Below are 21,180 nucleotides of genomic sequence, written 5' to 3' on the forward strand. Positions count from 1 at the left end.
ACAGCAGGCCAAGCAACATCAGAGGGGCAGGAAAGCTGACTTTTAGGGCCTAGACCCGAAACGTCAGCCTTCCTGCTCCTCTGATGCTGCTTGGCCTGCTGTGTTCATCCAGCTCTACACCTTGTTATCTCTATATATAAATGCAAATTGTTTTTGTTGTTGTTGCTTGCAGGAAATGGCTCCAAAGAGATCATTTTTTAGGTTCTGCCATTTAATTGTTCTTTCCTTTCATAAGTTGGATCAATATTTGGATATGTTTGAGTTTGATTGTTGTAAAAATAAAAATAATCAAAAGCTCAACCAAAAACAATTCAGTGTAGTTGCTTGTACAGTCATGATAGAAGTAAGAATTCGACAGATGTGACTGAACATTATGGTTTGTGAAATTATGTTGATATTCATAAAACATGGCAGGAGGGGATTCAGCCCATTATGTCTATGCAAGCTCTATTCATTTAGTGAATAGTGAAGTTGTCATAGTCCATAAGGCTGCTCTTTCACTGGAGAGAGATGACTGGTGGTGGTTTAAACCTGAGTGTCACCATGTCCGAGCTGAGAGAAGAGGATGTAAAGGAGAGTCCTTCATAGTAACCAAATGGGAATTGAAGCTATGCTATTGTCATCACTTACCAGCCATCCAGTGAACTGAGTTAACTGACCCAGTTCAGCAATAGTGCTCACCTATTCTTTCAGCATAGCCCTGCACCAGTTTATCTCCTCAAGGGTTTCTCCAATTTCCTTTTGAAAATTACTCTTAAATCTGTCTCCACCAGCTTTTCAAACAGTGCATTCTCGGCGAGAAATGTTCTAGGGTATTGCTTGATTAAATTAAAGCGAAGAATTTTCTTTGAGCCCTCAACTTGAAGTTTCAGAAATTACTTGTGATTAAATAATTATGGTAGAATTTATGGCATAGAAAATTTCAGTGTCAGTGGTAAGTGGAGTTTTGGAAAAGCTAAACATTAGCATGTACTTCTTTGCACAAATCTCCTTCATATACTTGAATGGCTCAATTCTCTGTTTCTCTACTTTGAATCTGAGATCTTCTGCTGTTTCCATTAAAGGTCTTCATGCTCAAATGAAAAGTTAATACATAAAGTGGACCATAGCGGCCAAAAACATGGCACTCACAGCGCCAGGGATCTGAGTTTGATACTAGCCTTGGGCGACTGTCTGTGTGGAATTTGCATATTCTCCCAGTGTCTGCGTGCATTTCCGCCAGGTGCTCCGGTTTCTACCCATAGTCCAAAGATGCGCAGGTTAGGGGAATTGGACATGCTAAATTGCTCCATAGTGTTCAGAGATATACATTCCAAGACACTAGTGGGCAACTTACCAGGGCCAATTCACCTAAACTGTACATCTTTGGACTGTGGGAGGAAACCAGACCATCCAGCAGAAACCCACATGGACACGGGGAGAATGTGCAAACTCCATACAGACAGTCTCCCAAGGCTAGACGTACAGAGGCATACAGGCTAAGTGGTAAATGTGGTGTTACAGGGACAGGGTGGGGGAATGGATCTGAACGGGAAGCTCTTCGGAAGGTCGAGGCAGGTGCAACGGGCTGAATGGCTTCTTTCTGCACTGTAGGGATTCTATGATTAAGGGGGTGGCTCAGAGGTTAGCACTGCGGCCTCGTTATGCAAGGGAACTGGGTTTGATTATAGCCTTGGGTGATTGTCTGTGTGGAGTTTGTACATTCGCTCTATGTCAATGTGGGTTTCTGCTGGGTGGTGTGGTTTCCTCCCACAGTCCAAAGATGTATCGTTTAGGTGAATTGGCCATGATAAGTTGCCCCATAGTGTCTAGGGATGTGCAGGTTAGGTGGATTAGCCATGGTAAATGTGGGGTTGTGGGGATAGGGTGCAGTGCTGAGTTTGGGTGGAATGCTAAATGGGGGAAATGGTGTGGACTCAGTGGGCCAAATGGCCTCTTTCCATACTGTAGGGATTCTATATTAGCCTGTACTTCAGCCGCTGAATTTTTTTCAGAGAGATAGTTATTTGACAAGGCATTCGACAAGGTGTCTCACAAAAGGCTGCTGCTTAAGATAAAGGTGCACGGTGTTATAGGCCATGCATTAACATGGATGGAAGAAGCAAAGAGTGGGGATAAATGAGTGCTTTTCTGGTTGGCGAATGGTGACCAGTGGTGTGCGTCAGGGATCAGTGTTGGGTCTGCAATTGTTTACAATTTTCATAGATGATTTGGAATTGGAGGCCATGTTATTGTGTCAACATTTGTGGATGACATTTAGACGAGTGGTAGAGCAAAGTGTGCAGATGACTCTGAAAGTTGCAGAGGGATATAGATAGTTTAAGTGAGAGGGCGAAGGTCCGGCAGATGGAATTCAATGTTGATAAATGTGAAGCCATTTTGGCAGGAATAACAGTCAAAGAGACTATGACTTGAACGGTGAAAAATTGCAGCATGCTGCTGTGCAGAGGGACCTGGGTGTCCTTGTGCATGAATCGCAAATGGCTGGGTTTGCAGGTACAACAGGTAATTAAGAAGGTAAATGAAATTTGGTCCTTCATTGCTAGAGGGATTGAGTTTAAAAGCAGGGAAGTGATGTTGCAGCTGCAGAGGGTGCTGGTGAGGCCACACGTGGAGTACTGTGTGCAGTTTTGGACTCCTTACTTGAGAAAGGATGTACTGGCACTGGAGGGGGTGCAGAGGAGATTCACCCGGTTGATGCCAGAGATGAGAGCTTTGACTTATGAAGAGAGGCTGAATAGACTGAGATTATATTCATTGGAATTTAGAAGAATGAGGGGGGAATCATATAGAAGCACATAAAATTATGTGTGCTTCTATATGATCCCCCCTCATTCTTCTAAATTATGAAGGGAAATAAAATTATGAAGGGAATAGATAAGATAGAAGCAGGGAGGATGTTTCCACTGGTTGATGAAACTAGAACAAGAGGGCATTGCCTCAAAATTAAGGGGAGCAGATTTAAGACTGAATTGAGGCGGACATTCTTCACCCAAAGAGTTGTGAATCTGTTTAATTCCCTAGCCAGTGAAGTAGTTGAGTCTTCCCCATTGAATGTTTTTAAAGCTAAGATAGATAATTTCTTGAACAGTAAAGGAGTTAAGGATTATGGTGAGAGGGTGAGTAAGTGGATTTGAGGCCATGAAAAGATCAGCCATGATCTTATTGAATGGCAGAGCAGGCTTGAAGAGCCGGATGGCCTACTCCTGCTCCTGGTTCTTATAATTATGTAGTTGCTCCTAGTAACAGACCCTATGGGCAATTGTGTGTAAAATACCAGGCCACAAAGCATAGAATCAAAATTTAATTTGGAACATACATAGAAAGGACCCATAACTTGAAAAGAGAAGAAGCATCCATTATAAACAAAACGAAGATGGGGTTTTGGAAAACTATAAATTTATGTTGTGGGAAAAATTAGGTTGTGATTCAAGTTACAGGCTTGAAATCGTTAATTGATCCCATGTTCAATTTCATTTGGTTTAAGAGTTTAAAGGTAATGATAACCTCAATTGAACAATGTAAAGTTCCCTGGCCAGATAAAGTTACATTGTTCAATTGAGGTTATTATTACAAAGCTTCATTGCAAACTTCATCACTTTTCCCATTTGTACTTAGTGTTATTATTTATAAGAACAAGGGATAAATGCTTTTGTTAAAAGAACAGAAAAAAGTCACAGCAGTACGTTAAGCGCCCATTCACTAATACCACCAACTGTTTGAGATGCACAGCAGGAAGAGACAGGTTAATATTTGGATGTGACCCTTCATTTGAATTCGGTTGCAGCAGTATGTTTCACTCAAACACTCAAGTTACTTGAAAATACATGTTGTTTATTTTGAATGATTCTAAATCAGCAGTCCCTGAAATACCATTACCTTCTGTTGCAAAGTGTTTATGACTGGTGACTGGAAATTCAGCACATATGGTGGTTAATAAAATTGCTGATGAAAGGTCATCTCAGTTTGAATCATTGACTCTGTTTCTCTCCCCAAATGCTGCTAAGCCTACTGAACATTTCCAGCCTTTTTTTTGTCTTTATTGAAGATAATTAGTGGATTTTTTTTTTGCATTGGACATGTATGAATGCATGGGATTATCATAGATATGTGCTATAAAGATTTTAATTCATACAATAAAATGTCATATTGGCCATCAGATTTACCTGACAATTTAAAGCTACTTATTAAGCCATTTTGACATTTATATTTCCAATATTTCACATAGCAAAATAGAGTCATTGCAGCTTATAAGGAAGCCCTTTCAATGGGGAGTGCTGTTAGTTTATATTAGCTACAAAGCATCAAAAAAATGCATCAAATAATGTGTCAAAATACAAATTTTCCAATGGATCATAAATCTCATGAAATTTATAAAATCACCCTTCAGGAAGTTGCTTGTTTTTCAAGGTGCGTGCTGAGGGGATACTTCCCCTTTTGAGAGAATCTGTAACTTGGTGGCAGTTTCTAAGTAAAGGGTCTCTCATTAATGAAGAGGAGGAATTTCTCCTCCAAGACGGTTGTGTTTAGAATTCTTTCCACCAGTGAGTAATGGAGGGTGGATCAAAGACAATATCCAAGACTGAGTTAGACAGATTCTTCACGAGCAAGTGAGTCAATGGTTATGTGGATCAGGTAGAAAATTGGAGATAAAGACACGATCAGATCAGCCATGACCTTATTGAATTGCAGGGCAGTCTTGAGGGGTCAATTTGTAGAGTCCAACTATTTACGTGTACTTATTTCCATCTTCATTACAAAGTGCACTTTTCATAGTGTGATGGTTAATAGTTAAAATAATGAGATGATATTTATCATGATATAACAGTGACAGAAGGAGTCATGTGCGAGAATCTGAGAAGACAGTTGGAATAGGGTACAACAGAAAAATGTATTTAATCTAGATTATAAATCCCCAGAATGTGGAAGCAGGCCATGCTGTTCATGAATGCACACTGCCATATCCCTGTAAGCCTGCATTTCCATGGCTAATCCACCTAGCCTGCACATCCCTGGACACTATGGGCAATTTAGCATAGCCAGCCCATCTAATGTGCACATCTTTAGACCATGGGAGGAAACCAGAGCACCCAGAGGAAACCCACGTAGGAAGAATGCGCAAACTCCACACAGTCACCTGAGGCTTGAATCCAACCCAGGTCCTTAGCAGTGTGAGGCAGCAGTGCTAACCACTGAGCCACCATTCTGCCTGTATGGTGTAAATAAAGGAGTTTTGAAGAACTAAACTGGAAATGGATGTAACTCACTCACAGGTCAGTGAAACCTTCCAAATCCAGAACAGGCTATTGAATGAAGACTGATCCAAATTGTATTCAAAGTGGAACCAAATCACATTTAGCTGTGAAATCCACCCCGCACACCTCTTCCCACCCCCACCCCCCCTCAATTGACTGAATTGATCTACAGAAAGAAGGCCAAAACATGAAAGGATAAATTGTTTCCTATGTCAGTGACTCTTTGGGAAACTTTTGCTCCTGAGGCATTTTGGGTTACAAACTCTCGTTGACATAATCCCACAAGTTTCATCATAAATCCTTCCACTTCTTACTCTTGCACCATGTCAAACTTTATATCTATATTGAAAGTATGTTTTAATAAATGAAAGCATTCACATAATGTTTGCCCCAATGCCCCTTGATCTTTTTTGCCCTCCTGGTTCACTTGTGGCGCTGCCTGAAAGATTTGATTTGTTCCTGGAGGCTCCAGGGAAACGTAAAACATCTCCGTGATAAGTCCACATCCCATTGCAATTTCAGTCTAACTCCTCCTTTTCACCTGTCAGACCTAATTATTGACCTGTCAGATTTTTTCACTTCTTCTCTGGGGCTGGTAGTGGTGTTTGGGAGCTCTTGTCAGTTTTATTCTAGTAGTTTACTCAGTTTTCTTGAATGCAATTGCCATATTCCTTGCTTACGAAACACAGGCAAATCGGTGCTTTGCGTGCAGAGCACAGAGACACTGAAAAATAACAGTTTGCCTGCACGTCTGTTGGTGTGCGATGGGACTGTGCGATCGGAAGACATGCTGTAAGATCCCTGCATGTGTACCGGAAGTTCCCTGTACGGGCTCCGGGTGTATTATTTCCTGTTTACAGGCGGGAAGAGTGAACCTTTTACTGCACTTTTGCCTTTGAACATTTCTGTGTCTGCACGCTGAGGATTTGTTAGAAAAAAATCTTCTTTTCCCCCTCCTTTTCCCGGCGGTTAGAAGATGGCGGCGTTGGCGGAGGCGGGGGAGCCGGACCGGGACCAGGAGCAAGACCAAGAGCAGAACCGGGATGGATCGGCGGCTGGCGCTGCAACGACAGCCGGCAACGCAGCAGCTGCAACCCGGGCCGTGCTGGAAGTGGCAGTCCCGGGCTCCCGACCTTTGCGGCTTCTGGAGTGGAGTGTGAAGGTGGGCTGGCCGGTGCAGATCGGCACGGTGCTGGCTCACTGCCTGCCCGTGGAGCAAGAGAGCGACGCCGAACGCGAAAGGCCCCGGTCTCGGCCCCAGGAAAAGCGGGTGAAGTCGGACCGGGCCGGAGTGGTCAAGGAGCTGTGCTGGCAACCGGGCCAAGTGGTGCCCAGTGGGTAAGAAACGATGGAACGTTGCCCGGGGATCGGGGGATACACAGAACGCACGTCACATGGGGTTGGAACGTTGAATTATAATGGAATGTTGCCCGGCCATCAGGGGGATACACAACACAACGCGTCACAATGAGATGGAACGTTGAGCTACAATGGAAAGGAATGTTGCCCGGGCCAGGGATGGGGAAGCATCGCAAACCCAGCTCCAAGACACTTTAACCAGTAGCAAATATTAAAACACTTTTGCAGAACGTGCAGATCGTATGGGGGAAAGGGGTGTGCGTTTCTCCAGTGGAAGGACGAGGAGAATGTTGTCTTTTTAATTTGATGGGGCGTTGGGAAGAGGGAAACTCTTTCTTTACAAAGGATGCACGATGATAGACGACTTCCATTTCGTTAAGAAACCTCCTTGGTAAGGGAGAAGTGAAATTGACATGACAGGTGATTGCTGAAGTGTACATTCCCTGGCACTGTTGTGTATAAATTGTGGACGTATGTTGACTTTCGTGATCTGTTGAAGAACACGTTTGTAGGTGATATTGGTGTTTCTGCTGTTTGGAACCCTAGGCGCTTCCTGCCCTGCTTTTGTATTTTTGCATTCTGTCCCTGTTGCTGAGCTATTATAGTTGGCAGTTTCATTGACACTCACATTTTGCTTTTGAATGCGTGGATGATGGTGAAATGTGTTGAACAAAGCAGTACTTTAATTCTAAACTACATGAGTTAGTGACCGACGCAAAGAAAAGTTTCATGAGCGTTTGGGTCTTTGCAATTGACTACCTAGCAAATCTACATAATCAAAGGAGGCCATTCGTCCAGCTCTCTGCAGAGGCAACTCCTGACCTCAACTGTTTTTCCCCCCATTGTACGCTTATTTCACTTAAGCAGTTCCATTTTGAAAGTCAGTATTGAAACTGCCTCCACAGCACACTCAGGCTTTGCATTACAGATCTTAACCACTCATTGTGGAATAAATGTTTTCCTTATGTCACGGTTGGTTCTTTTGCCACTTGCCTTGTATTGCATCCTCTGGTTCTTACCCTACTTGTCAGTGAGTGGAGGTTTTGACTGGACTCTGCATGGTTTTGAACACTTCTCTCAAAACTCATCAAAACCTTCCCTAAGGAGAACAATCCTAGTCTTTCCAATTTATCTATGTAACTGATGTCTCTGCCTCCTAGATTCAGTTTCATGAGTCTTTCCCGAGCCTGTCCAATGCTGCCATGTCCCTCCTGAAGTGTGGTGTACAGAATTGGATACAGTGCACCAATTGAGGTCAAACCAATGTTTTCTAAGGTTTGTGTCATATCATTGCTGCTTTTGCACTCTTTCTATAAAATATAAGTATCATTAACTGCTTTATCAAACTGCCCTCCTGCCTTAAATGTTTTATGAACAGATGTCTCTGCTCCTGCTTCATCTTTTGAATTGTACCATTTAGGTGAAGTTGCCTCTTTCCTCTTCCTATAAAATTTAATCAGTTCATGCTTTTCTGCATTAAATTTTATCTGCCACACATCCGTCCGTCCTATCAGTCTATTTCTGTCCCCTTGAAATCAATCAATCTACTCCTCATGAGTTTGTTATATTTCCAAGTTTTGTGTCACCTGAAAATGTTGAAATTGGGCTCCATACGCCCAAGTCATTAACGTAGAACAGTAAAAGCAGTAGCCCCAGGCCTGGGGATCCTGCCACGTACTCTCTTCTGGTCTGAAAAAAAACCGTTCACTGCCATCTCTTTCATGTCATTCAGTCAACTTTGTCTCTGTGACACCACTGCTCCTTTTATTCCATGGCATCGGTGTTGATGACCAGACTTAATAGTTGGCACTTTCTCATCAGTCGTTTGGAACTCCTGTACACTGGTGACACCAGCTCGTCTCCATTACTCTCATTAACCCTGTCTGTTACCATGCTTAAAAAACTCAGTCAAATAACGTAATTTGACTGTAATAAACCCACGCTGGCTTTCTTGAGTGAAACCACATTTATCCGAGTGAATATTAATATTTTCCTTGACTATCTATCTGAAAGCCTTCCCACTAGGGGAAGTGAAATTGACATGTTAGTCAGTTACTGTAGTTACACTGACTGACCCTGCATAGTTGAATGGATCTATGCATCCTTTTTTGAACAGGCTTGTAACTTGTGTAATTCTCCAGTCCTCTGGCACCACTCCAGTATTTAAGAAAGGTTGGAGGGTTATGGCTAGTGACTCAGCAAATTCTACTCTCTCTTCCTTCATTATTTCTGGATTCATCCATCTTCATAAATTTTATCCCAGTGTCTTAACTCTTTCACTGCACTTTTAGCAGTATCTTTTTCCTTGAAAAAGACAGATATAAAGTGCTGAATTAGTACCTCAGCCTTGCCCTCTACTTCCATAGATAAATCCATGGTTTGGCCTCTCATTGCCCTCACCCCTCCTTTTATTATTTATATGCTTATTGAAGACTTTGGGATTTCTTTTTATATTCTGTATTGTCCTCTCTCACTTCCTTTTTCAGTTTCCCTCTGAGTTTTCTGTATTCATCCTGGCTCTCTCTTGTACCGTTGATCTGAAAGCTGTCATTCAACATTCTGTTTTTCTGCTTCACCTTACTGAGTATTTCCTCCGTCAGTCAGTGAACTCTTTATTTGAATACCTTTCTCCCAATGGGAATGTGCCTGGACTGTACTTGAAACATACTCTCTTTAGAGACAGTCTTTGTTCCATTGTAGTTTCATCTTCTAATCTTTTTCCTGGGCCAAGTCTGTTCTCAGTCTACTAATATTGACCATTCCCCACTTAGCTTTCCAGTTTTACCCTGAATTGCATCTTGTATTTTACGCTGGATTGCGTTTTTTTTTTACCATGTTTAACCTAAACCTTATAGATACTGTGATCACTGGTCCTCAACTGCACCCCAGTTGATACCTGTTCCACTTTTTTCTCCAGAGTCAAATCAAGCAATGCCTCCCTCCTATTTGAGTTGATAACCTACTGATCCACAACATCCTTCCGAACACACTTAAGAAACTTTTCTTAACTCTCTTCCCTTTACACTACTGCTATTCTAGTTTCTATGTAAATATTTAATAACCCCCCCGTTATAACTACTCTATGATTCTTTCATGTCTGCGTAATTTCCCTGCAGATTTGTATTTCTCATCTGTTTTTAAAAATTAACCTGTTCAGAAATATTATGACAGACCTCTGAAGCAGGTGAGGTCTGAATCCAGGCCTCCTGGCTCAGAGACAAGGAGACTACCACAGCATCACAAGAGCCTTGTCTAATTCTTTCCCACTAGTTGATGGCCTTTAGAATAAACCTGGTAGTGTACCTTCATTGTTTCTTAACTCTCACCAAATAGTTTCAGTCCTTGACTAATCCAGGCTATTTCGCCTCTCCAGCACTCTTTAATATTTTCCTTAATTGTTAAAGATACCCATTGTTCTTCTTTCATTCTCTATTTTTCCGGAACATTTTGTATCCAGAAATGTTTAATTTTTTTTTCTTAAGTTTGTTATTGGCACACCATCATTTTCTCATGTTGTTACTGATGTCTGTGTCTCACCAATTTTGGTTACCAGTTTTGTGAGTTTACGACATGCATTGTATATGTTTAATGGCATTGACGCCTTGTTATTCTATCTGCCTCTCCAAATACTTTTTATACCTCAGTTCCCCTGTCTAATGTGACAACCCTGGTTTCTATTCTATTGACAAATTGCTTTAAACGCTCCCTAACATCCCCAGCGAACTGCCTTGTGAGGGCATTAATCCTGGCTCTGTTCCATTACAACCCATTCAGACTGGAGGAGTCCCACCTCCCCCAAAACCAGTCGAATGACTCGGTGGTCTAAGGCCTCCCTCCTACACCATCTCTCCAGCAGAACATTCATCGGTTCTATGAACCACAACTCACAACTGACCAACCTCCCCTCTGAGTGTACTGTTGCCACACTGACATCAGGCAGGCAATGCACAATGGTTGCAGCCATGGAAATGTCTGTCTGTTCCCCTCACTATTGAATTCTTTGTTACTATAGCTGGTCCAGTTTGCCTGTTGCCACTGCCCCGTATAGTTGAACCTGCCTTGGACCTGGCTCTGGCTGCACTCCCAGATGAATGATCACTGGCATCCAGAACTGAAACCTGGTCGGAGAGCAAGATGCACTTGGAGAAACTCCTGTGTTCCTAGCTTGTCCTTCTGGCAGTCACCCATTCCCTGATCGCATATTCCCACTTAAGCTGAAGGTGACCAGCACCTCTAATGTGCTGCTCGCACCTCTAATGTGCTGCTCACACCTCTCACTGCACCGTAGATGCGCTACAGTGATGCTAGCTATATGCTCACTCTTCAAAAGTCAGATTGGAGCTTCACCAGCATTTCCTGCTCATGTGGTTGCCCAGAACTCAAGAAGCTGCATTTGCTACCTCCAGAGAGTGATGCAGATCCTACAGTGTATATCATGTCTGCTGGTTCCAATTTGATTTCACAGCTATGGTCACGAGAAGCAAAACTTTTCTTTCCCTTACAAATGTGCTACATTGCTTGGATTAATATTGTCACTGGCAGACTTGATGTAAAATGTAGATGCTTATCAGCTAAATCCAGGAAGGTGAGCTGTCTGTGTGCATCGTTTCTTTGGCTATGTTCAGCCAAAGAATGCTGTAGCCCTTTTCAGTTGTGACGTATGCTGGCAAGGCATGTTGCCCATAATGGCTAATTGGGACTGTTGTATTTTTACTGTTTGCCACGGGTGTATTGAGAGGATAAAGTTGATTATCAGATTCTTTCGCCGGGCCATAAGCGCTCATTCTGTGGCCGATAACTGGCAGATTGGGTCTTGAACCTGGAACTTTTGGGTCAAAGGCTGCAGTGCTACTTGGTGTGCTCCAGATCTCTGAGTTCACTTATTGCTATGAAATCCTAGCTAATATGTCATAGTAACAGTCCACCTACAGCACACGAACTGCAGCAGTTCAGGAAGGTAGCTCGCTACCACGCTCTCGAGGGCAATGACGGGCAGGCCAGCTAGCAATGTCAATGTCCCACGAATGGAATAAAGAAAAGCAAGGGCTTTTGGGATAGCTGGCTTTCGGGGAATGTTAACATTAGTTTACACTGTCACTCATTTGGGTAGCATGACATGTCTTTGAATCAGAACGTTATGAATCAAGACCCTCAGGACTTGAGCAAAAAAAATCAAAGTTGACACTCAAGTACAGTACTGAAGGGGCACTACATGGTTGGCAGTGCTGTCTTCCTGGTAAGATATTAAACCCAAGGTCTGTCTGCCCTCTCGGGTAGATGCAAAACATCCCACGGCACTATTTTGAAGGAAGTTATTTCTGGTATCCCGGCCAATGTTTCTCTCTCAGTCTGATTCACAAAATAATGGACTATCTGGTCATTCTCAAAGTTCTTTTTCTGGAATCCTTTTGCATTGCCTGGTGCATTCCTGACATAACAATGATGAGTTCAAATGCAGGGTGTCCTGTCGTCAAAAATGTGCAAGTGTTTCTTTAAATTATAAATAATTCTTCAACAGTCTACTTGAATATCTTTTGACTTCACATTGGTTGCTGTTATATTGAAGTTGGTACACCAGCAAGGTAGTATGAAATTAATTTTTCTAATGCTCCTACTGTGATTTGAGGCAGGTTCATGCTTTGGTGATGTTGTGCCCTTTCATCAGTGCAAAATTCAAGTCACTGTCTGATGTTATTGAGAAGGGAAAATCCCTGCATAATATATTCTATACTGTGTTAAAGGGGATGCAAGTGTTTCTTAAAGATTTATGGATCTGTTGCTTTGAGGGGTTATAGGTCGGGTTGATTATAACTTGAAGATCTCCGATACAGTTGTGAAGTGTTGGATGTGCTGTTTCCTTACAGCAGTGTCAGTGTCACAAATCTTTCAAGCTGCTTTCTCTGCTTTTGATTTGTGTGTTTCCAAAAGCAGTAAAATATACTCACTGCTGTTTATTAGAGAAATGTGGAAGTCAGTTTACACAGCGTGATTCCAGCAAAGGGAAAACATATAACCAGATAATCTGTTTTTTTAACTGATATTAGTACATCGACTAAGATGTGTGAGAACTCCCCTGTCAGTCTTCAAAATAGTGCCTCAGAACCTTTTATGCCCACCTGAACAGACAGACAGAGCTTTGGTTTAACATCTGATCTGAAAGATGGCAAGTCTATGTACGCAGTACTCCGTCAGTATGTGATGAGGTTCAGCTTCCACCTTGACCTTTATCCACTGTCCTGTTCTTCTTTCCTTAAATTCCTTTTGCTTCTATATTTCTATATATTCTACTTAATTTAGTTCTTTTATTTTATTTGCAGTCCTTTTTATTTGGGATTGTGTTATGAAGTACTGAAGGGTTTGCTTTTCAGGCTTGCCCATTATCTTGTCCACTTGGTGAAGTGACTGTCTGGTAATTTGTCCAGTCCCCATTGTTTTCACTGACCAAGTAAACGATAGCAACATTTCATCACAAAGTATTATCATCTCTCTCTGTATCAGATACAGTTCTCTACATGATTAGGATCGAATCTGTCTATCAGATGAGATGTTAAATTGAGGTCCTGGTTCATATCTATCCCTCAATCAACGTCACAAGAAAGCAGTTTGGCTACTTGTTTTCATATTGCTGCTTGTAGGAATTGCTGGGTGCAAATTAGAATTTATGTAGAATCTCTACAGTGTGGAAACAGGCCATTTGGCCCATCGAGTCCATATTGACTCTCTGAAAAGGATCCCACAAGACACACCCCTACCCTTTCCCTGTAACTCTGCATTCCCCATGACTAATCCACCTAACCTACACATCCCGAGACACTGCAGGGTAATTTAGCATTGACAGTCCGACGAACCTGCACATCTTTGGACTGTGGGAGGAAACCCACGCAGACGCGGGGAGAACGTGCAAACTCCACATGGCCAGTTGCCTGAGGGTGGAATCGAACTTGGGTCCCTGATGCTGTGAGGCAGCAATGCTAGCCACTGTGCCGCTCCTATTGTCTGCCCCAATGTCGACATTACGTGGTGATGAAACTTGGAAATTAACTAACTGTAAAGCTCTTTGAAAGGTTCAGTGCTTCTGAAATGCACAACGTAAATGCAAGCCCCTTTTTTTGTTCAAACAAATGTCCCAACAAACTTTAACTTATATTCATGAGTTTTTTATAAGATCATGGCATGTTGGGTATTGCTTCCAATGCAGCGTGTGTGCTGATATCTCGCATCAATACTGGCAGTGCTCCTGCCGACATGATCTATGGGAGCCTCTAGGGAACTAAGTCCCTAATTGGCATTGGACACTATGCCTCTGGGAAAGCTGGGGTGGGGCGTTTAAGTGCTGCAAGTCCCTCAGTGGGGCAGGAGTTCCTACCTCGAGTGCAGTCCATTACCTTCAGTGCCATCACGAGTGCTGGCTGCTCATACTTACTCGTTCCCTTGGGCCAGGTATCATTGTCGTAACTGCAGCCAAAGGTAAGCAAGAGCAGGACAGGGGTCATGGAGGTAAAGGATCCTGTTGGGGGGTGTTGGGAGATAGCTCGAGGACAAGACTGGGCTGGCTGTGAAGGAGCTTGGCCAGAATAGCTTTGAACGCACCCATGCCCCTTTTTCCCCACCCACTAGGCCACCAGCAAACTCACCAGGGCTTCTGGGATGGGCTTCTGCTTGTTGACACCCCTCCCACTACTGGTTGAATGCCACCAGCGCTGGGACGAGGCCCTTAAGTGGGCATGACGAGCAAAGTTAAAGGCCTCAGTTGGCATTTAGGCAGGAAGGCTGCCTGCAAGCCACCTTGCCTTGGACTAAATGGGATGCATATAGGAAGGCAGTGGGATCTCCTGCCTGCCTGATCACACGCCTCCACCCACCTCTAAACTCCCTCAGAGCAGGCCATTAAACAGCACCCAAAGCAATCATTCAGTTCCCTCTCAGAAGTTATTAATGAATCCGCTTCTGTCACCTGTTCACGGAGTGCGATGCAGGTTCCGCTGACGCTGGGTAACTTTTAATTTTCTCATCTCATCTCATCTCTGGTCGCGTTGCCAGTTTTCTTAAATCTGTGCTTTCCAGTTAGCTACAAATCTGGCAACAGTTTCTTCATATTTCCATATCAAAACCCAAAGCAATCAATAATTGGGAGAGTTTTATTTAAAGCTACAGTGAAGGGCTGCTTTCAATGAAGGAAGCCAAATAGATTGACGGGAGTTGGCATGAGCAGGTAAAAAGAGGAAAGCTCATTGGGCTTCATGACTTTACTGGGCTCAACATTGAAGAGTGAAGGAACAGGAGCAAACTATTCAGCTGCTAGAGCCTGTTTTTTGTTCAACTGGCTTGTGACGAATCTGTAAGTCTTAAAACTTGCACCTGCGATGCTCCTCACTCAAAATTTGGACTGTTTGGCTTCTTGCAGTGTTTTAGAGTGCCAAGGTAGCTGATCCATTTTGGCACCCATGCTGTTGTCTTTTGAGATGAATGGTTGCTATGCCTTAAGATTCAGGTCTTGTACCTGCATCCCAAAAATCTGACCATTCATGTGCATATCATCCTGAAACACATGGTGTGTAAAGGATGGTGAAGTTGCCATCCTGGCAGTCCGGTATCCTGGCTGCCTTGTAGCTGCTGCAGAACAAATCAGGCAGAACAACCTTTCTTGTTGCAATAAAGGAAGTACAAATAAGAGAGAAGCTACACCTGCCAATATATTAGAAGTCGAAAGATAACAATGAAAATTCACAACAATTCTGTCAGTCTGTGCAGAGACAGAAGGAAAATGTGCGAGTTGTCTCTTGACTTGAGTTTTGCCAACAGCTCGTCTATAGTTTCAACAAATTTCACACACACTAGTTGCAGTGTTCCCAAGCAATCAGAATCGATCCAGACAGGTTTTATAATCACTGTGACCTTGCCTTACCTGCAGCATGTTTGCAAAATGTTCTGTCCATGACTAGGATACTCCTCTGACTTCTTTCCTTTTGACAAATCCACAGTTGTTGGATTGCAAGCCATAACTCTGTCTGATTTGACATATATCCCATAATCCCTGGCTACAGTGAGGGTCAGGTCAAAGTGTTGCCCCCCCCCCCCGTTTTTTGACAGAGTTATTGAAATGCTTGGGAGTGTAGGCCAGGTAGGAGGAGATGATTTGATTTTGATTTATTGTTGTCACATTTCACAATTACAGTGGAAAGTTGTTTTGTGTGCAGTACAGGCAGATCATAACGTACAAGGACACACAAATCATAGGGCGCTTAGAGCGGAGCGTACAAAATTAAGACTCACTGGAGGTGTACAAGAGCAAGATCAGCCTTAAATTTGGAATTTGAGAGGTCTGTTCAACAATCTAAGAATAACAGGGAAGAAGTTGATCTTGAACCTGTTGGCCTGTGTGTTTAAACTTTTGTATCTCTTGGCTGACGGAAGAGATTGTAACCAAGGTGGGAGGGGTCTGTGATGATGTTGGCTGCCTTTTCGTGGCAACGAGCAGTGTAGATGACTCAATAGATGGGAGGCTGGCTTGCTTGATGGTCTAGGCTGTGTTCACAACTTTCTGTAGTTTTTCACGGTCCTGGGCAAAGCAGTTGCTGTACCAAGCCATGATGCGCCCAGATAGAATGCTTTCTATGGTGCATCTGTAGACGGTAGAAGGGTGGATGAAACAGCCTGCAAATGAGACTGTGGCTGTGTGTAGCAGCTTCCTGCTGAAGCTGGCATTCTCCGGATGTTATTCAATTAGTTATTTACTTAGGCTATTTAGGCTACCATAACAAATGAGGAGAGAGAGATCAGGGAGCCTTTCAGTTGCTGGCTATGACTAATGTCCAGTTCATGACTCCCTCACATTTATTGGCTGCCTTCTTGTTGGTCAGCTACTTTTATGACCACCCAACACTCCATTTGCTGTGCTGTGGTGAAGGGCCAGGTGTAAATGAATCATACACTTCCGCTCTCTGACTCCCTCGTCAGCTCCACACTCCTCACCAACCCCACCACACCCCGGGACCTTTTCTTGCAACCATAGGAAGTGCTACACCTGCCCCTACACCTCCCCCCTCACCTCTATCCACGGCCCCAAACAATCGTTCCGTATCTGACAGGGGTGCACCTGTATGTCTTCTAACCTGGTCTTACTGCATCTATTGCTCCTGATGTGGTCTCCTCTAATTCGGAGAGACCAAGCGCAGACTCGGTGACTGATTTGCAGAGCATCTGCGATCTGAACACCACTTTCTGTTTGCCAGCCATTTTAACTCCCCTTCCCGCTCCCTTGGTGACATGTCCATCCTGGGCCTCCTCCAATGTCACAATGAGGCCACATGAAGGAACAACACCTTATATTCCACCTCAGGGGCTTACAACCCAATGGCCTCAACATAGAATTCACTAGCTTCAAAATCTCCCCATCCCCAGCCTCATTCCATATCCAACCTTCCCTCTCATCACCGCTTCCTTGACCTAACCCAACCTGTCTATCTTCCTTCATTCCTTTCCGCTCCACCCTTCCCATTGACCAATCTCCACAAGCCCCAATCTGCATCCACCTGTCACCACTCCACCTACATTCTCCCAGCCCCACCCCCTCTCTCAATTTATTTCTGAGCTCCCTACCCTGACCTGATGAAAGATTCTGACCTGAAATGTCAACATTCTTGCTCCTCTAATACTGCCTGACCTGCTGTGTTCCCCCAGCTCCACACTGTATGGACACCCACTTCTAATTCTGCCTCCCTGCCAGAAGCTGTAAAATTCAGACTAAATTTATTGTGTGTGGCTAAAATAAACACTTTTAAAGTATGATGAAGTGTAGAGAATGCAATAGATTGAATGTGTGATTGCTAATATAGAGAATCACTTGTTTCAACTTTGCCTTCGCGGCTCAGGAACTTCCTCCAAGCAGACAGATAAGACAAATTAATGTAGAGGATAAGATTAAAAAGTTTGTGCATGCTGCAAAACTTGCAAGGGTGATAAAAAGTGAGGACAATAGCTGTAAATTACAGGAGGATATCAATGTAATGGCTGGCATAGCAGGAACAAATGGAGTTTAACAACAGAAAAGTGTGAGGTAATGCTCTTAGCGAGGGCTAACCAGGCAAACAATTAGACTATGAATGGTAGGACCCTGGAAAGTTCTGAAGGTCAAAGGGACTTGTTGTACCTGTCCGTAGATCGCTGTAGCTAGCAGGTTCAAGAAGAAAAGTCATTTCGGACTGGAAATGTTAACTCTGCTTCTTTCTCCATAGGTGCAGCCAGACTGCTGATTTTCTCCAGTGTTCACTGACTTCCAGCATCCACAGTATTTCGCTTTAAGTTTAGTGTAGTTAGATCTTTGTTGACTGACGCTAACGTGATGGGTTGAATGGCCTCCTTCTGCGCTGTAAACATCTATGAATCCAAAAGCCTTTTCAATCTGTCTTGTGAAGGTTCTTCTTGCTGGTTTCAGACCTGTACTGGTGTGACTCCCATGCTTGCTGACCTACACTAGGTCCTGGTTGTGCAACACTCTGATTTTAAAATTCTCTGCATGTATTTAAATTCCTCCAAGGCCTTGCTCCTTCCTATTGCTGTCCTTTTCCCCAGTCCTGCATCACTCCAAGATATTTGAACTCAACCAACTCTGGTCTCTTGAGCTATCCATATTTTAATGGCTTCAATTTGCAGCCATGCCTTCAGCTGCTTGGGCCCTAAGCTTTGGAATTTCCTTCCCACACCTCCCCACTTCTTTTTAAGACACTCTTTAAAATCTATCCCTTTGGCATCTGACCTAATGACCTCCTTTATATGGCTTGATGTTCAATTTTACTTTATAATGCCTGTATGAAGCTCTTTGATATGGTCTGCTCCTTCAAGGTGCAACATTAGTACAGATTGTAGTGTTTGATCCTGAGACCTGTGTGTTTATCCAACCTCTGGATCTCTAATGTTGCATTGAAGGGGAAGCTATTTGGAATGCCTTAGGATGTGTTCCAGTCCAACATAAAGTCACGTTGATTTTTTTTTTTCAAGTATATTTTCCAGTCTGTCTGCCTGTCTCCTTTTCAGTCAGGGATAGATAGGACAGTATGATCGAGCATTGCTGATGTTAATATTTTTAATTGACCTGTTCGAACATGTTATGACATACCTCTGGAGCAGTTGAGACTTGAACCTGGGCCTTCTGGCTCAAAGGTGGGGATACTACTACCAAGATTGCTGGTGTATGATTACTTGATGGACACTTGGCAGAAGATGCCATTTAATTTTGATTATGAGAGTTGGTTGAATGCTCCGAACAAGGTTAGGCAAGTTTGAATGATGCACTACTTTTAAGATGCGAACACTGACAGAACTTGACGTTATGGCAGCAAATATGAATTCACCTACTAGTAAATTATCTGTATTGTATTTTATGACAGAGTTGTTGCTGGGAATCCCAATTCCTTTTGGACTTCAAACATTGAACTTCATCTTAATTGATCGTTATGGTGCTAAGTAGTTTTGTTGGTCCCTCGGGATGTGTGATGGTGTCGGAGGTGGTTTGGTTTTAATGGTGAGGATGTGTTGTGATACTTCATGTGTTCTAAAACGTTTTTTTTGCTGTGTGAAATTACCCCTGCATACATCAGCTTAGGAGATTGAACAATAGGACTTGGGCTCCGCTGTACTGGCTGATGTACTGTCAAAGGCAGAACAATTTCAATGCTGGACACGTGTCTTAAATGTTTTTACTGTGTATATGAGGCAACTGGAGCAAGGGTGTTAATACTGCCTTGCAGGCCATAAATAGTTTGTGAAATCTTGGCTTCAGATGTGGGCAAGTGATTTGCTCAAATGTTTACTCAATGGCGTGGGCTTTCAGAGAGGAGGAAAGAGGTCGAGAGGTGGAGCGATTTAGGAAGGGATTTTCGATCGTAGTTTCAGGATACTGGAAGGCCTGGATGCTCATGGTGGAGTGATGGAAATTGGGATTGGACAGGAGGCTAGATTTGGAGGAGTGCAGTTTTGTTGGAGGAGATTGCAGAGTTGGGGAAGGCCAGGCCACAGATGGGTTTGAAAACAGAAATTTGGAGTCATCCGGACATAGCTGTTGGTTTTATTTCCTGACGTGTAAGGCCAAAATAGTTTTTGTTTTGAGTTGGACAGCAAGAAGGAATTCTTTGGCCAAGGAATAGTGTAATGAGGCCATCACCCATCCCAGCTTTGTGATGAATCTTGGATTTGATTGAGGTTCAAGGGTGAAAGGTTGCCAGTCTGCTGGGGAATTACAGTGACAAGAAATGAGCAAAATTCAAGCTACTGTCAGCTCAATGTCAACACATTTCAAACAACTTTCACATTTAATGGCAGTTTAATTTAGCAGCCACTGTCCCAATGCATGTCGCAGGTTCTACAATGGTTAGCAGTGTGATCGCTAAAGAAATTCTTGACCTACAGAATAAGTATCCTGTGTGGCAAGCTGTCAAAATAACCCAGCGTTTATTCTTGAGGGAAAATCATTCAGAAAACATGCCATTTTATTAGCGGATAAATACATATGTACCCATAGGCTTTAAAAAAGTATCCGACAGATACAGCTGTTTGATCAATAGACTTGTTTAATTCAAAGACTGCTCCCCTTAGTATGCAGTAGAACCATCACAGTGTAGAAATAAGTGCTTTATGTTTGAATAGGGGGAATCTGCTCGTTGAAGTACTGATTCCCAACACTATCAGCTCATTGTTGTACGCCTCACATACATGACTGTGACGAATTGATTTGTGTCTTATGAAAGGTGAAACAGAGGGCACCAAGTAGCAAGCTGTAGGAATCTTAAATGAACATCATCAATATACCGTAGATTTCAAGACCTGCATCATTGTAGTTTAAAATGACAAGGATATTGACTGATTTGAGTTCTGTTTCTAAATGTGTGTCTAATGCAAGTGAATAGTGCAGTATAGAATTTTAACCTGGTTGTGCCTTTTTGAAAAAGTTTCATTTCTAACGTTTATGGAGGACAGCAGTCCTGGGGTAATATGCATTAAAAGATTAACCTGATGCCATGCCAGTTTCGCTTTGTACCATACTGCATCAGTTTAACATATCTGTTTGAATCATGACAACATCAGTATCACCTTTGTCGTCAACTGCTGCTTTACAAATTAAACTCTAGATCATGGAATACCAGCTTTGCCGCAGAGCATATGCAGATTTTCAACAAGCTGCCCATTCTTCACATTGAGAAGAGTGGTGATGACCCAGGAACATGAGAACATGAGGTTGTTTAGTTTCTGCGGCCTGTTCTGTCATTCAGTAAGATCATGGCTGGTCTATAGCCTTGTGTTGTTTGACCATTGGGCCCAGTGCTGTCTGTAGCTCATGTCCACACCCACAGACTCTCAGCACAGAGAGTGAGACAGTGATTAGGAGCAACGTTCTTGGATGATCTTCCCTGCTGCTAAATCAGGAACATTATGGCTGATTGTAAAAGGCCACAATTTCCAAACAAGCCAACTCATGGATGGGAGATAGTAGGAACTGCAGATGCTGGAGAATCCGAGACAACAAGGTGCAGAGCTGGATGAACACAGCAGGCCAAGCAGCATCATAGGAGCA

The 21,180-nt window shown here is 43.1% G+C and overlaps 1 protein-coding gene across 5 annotated transcripts in view; it reads left to right on the forward strand.

The window, feature by feature from the left end:
* ctdp1 (CTD (carboxy-terminal domain, RNA polymerase II, polypeptide A) phosphatase, subunit 1) overlaps positions 1 to 21,180 on the forward strand; it is a 293,011-nt gene that overhangs the window by 13,344 nt on the left and 258,487 nt on the right. The window contains exon 1 of one of the 5 annotated variants that reach the window (XM_048595765.1): positions 5,832 to 6,593. The exons of 1 other annotated variant lie outside the window; for it this stretch is intronic. In XM_048595765.1, the coding sequence (XP_048451722.1) occupies positions 6,232 to 6,593 (362 nt within the window). In that variant the 5' untranslated portion in view covers positions 5,832 to 6,231. Of the gene's footprint in view, positions 1 to 5,831; positions 6,594 to 6,622; positions 7,035 to 21,180 lie in introns of those variants that run through there. 3 more of the 5 variants (XM_048595764.1, XM_048595766.1, XM_048595767.1) reach the window with 3 other exon arrangements.

Source organism: Rhincodon typus, chromosome 4 (assembly GCF_021869965.1).
Source record: "Rhincodon typus isolate 14 chromosome 4, sRhiTyp1.1, whole genome shotgun sequence".
Classification (NCBI taxonomy): Eukaryota; Metazoa; Chordata; class Chondrichthyes; order Orectolobiformes; family Rhincodontidae; genus Rhincodon; species Rhincodon typus.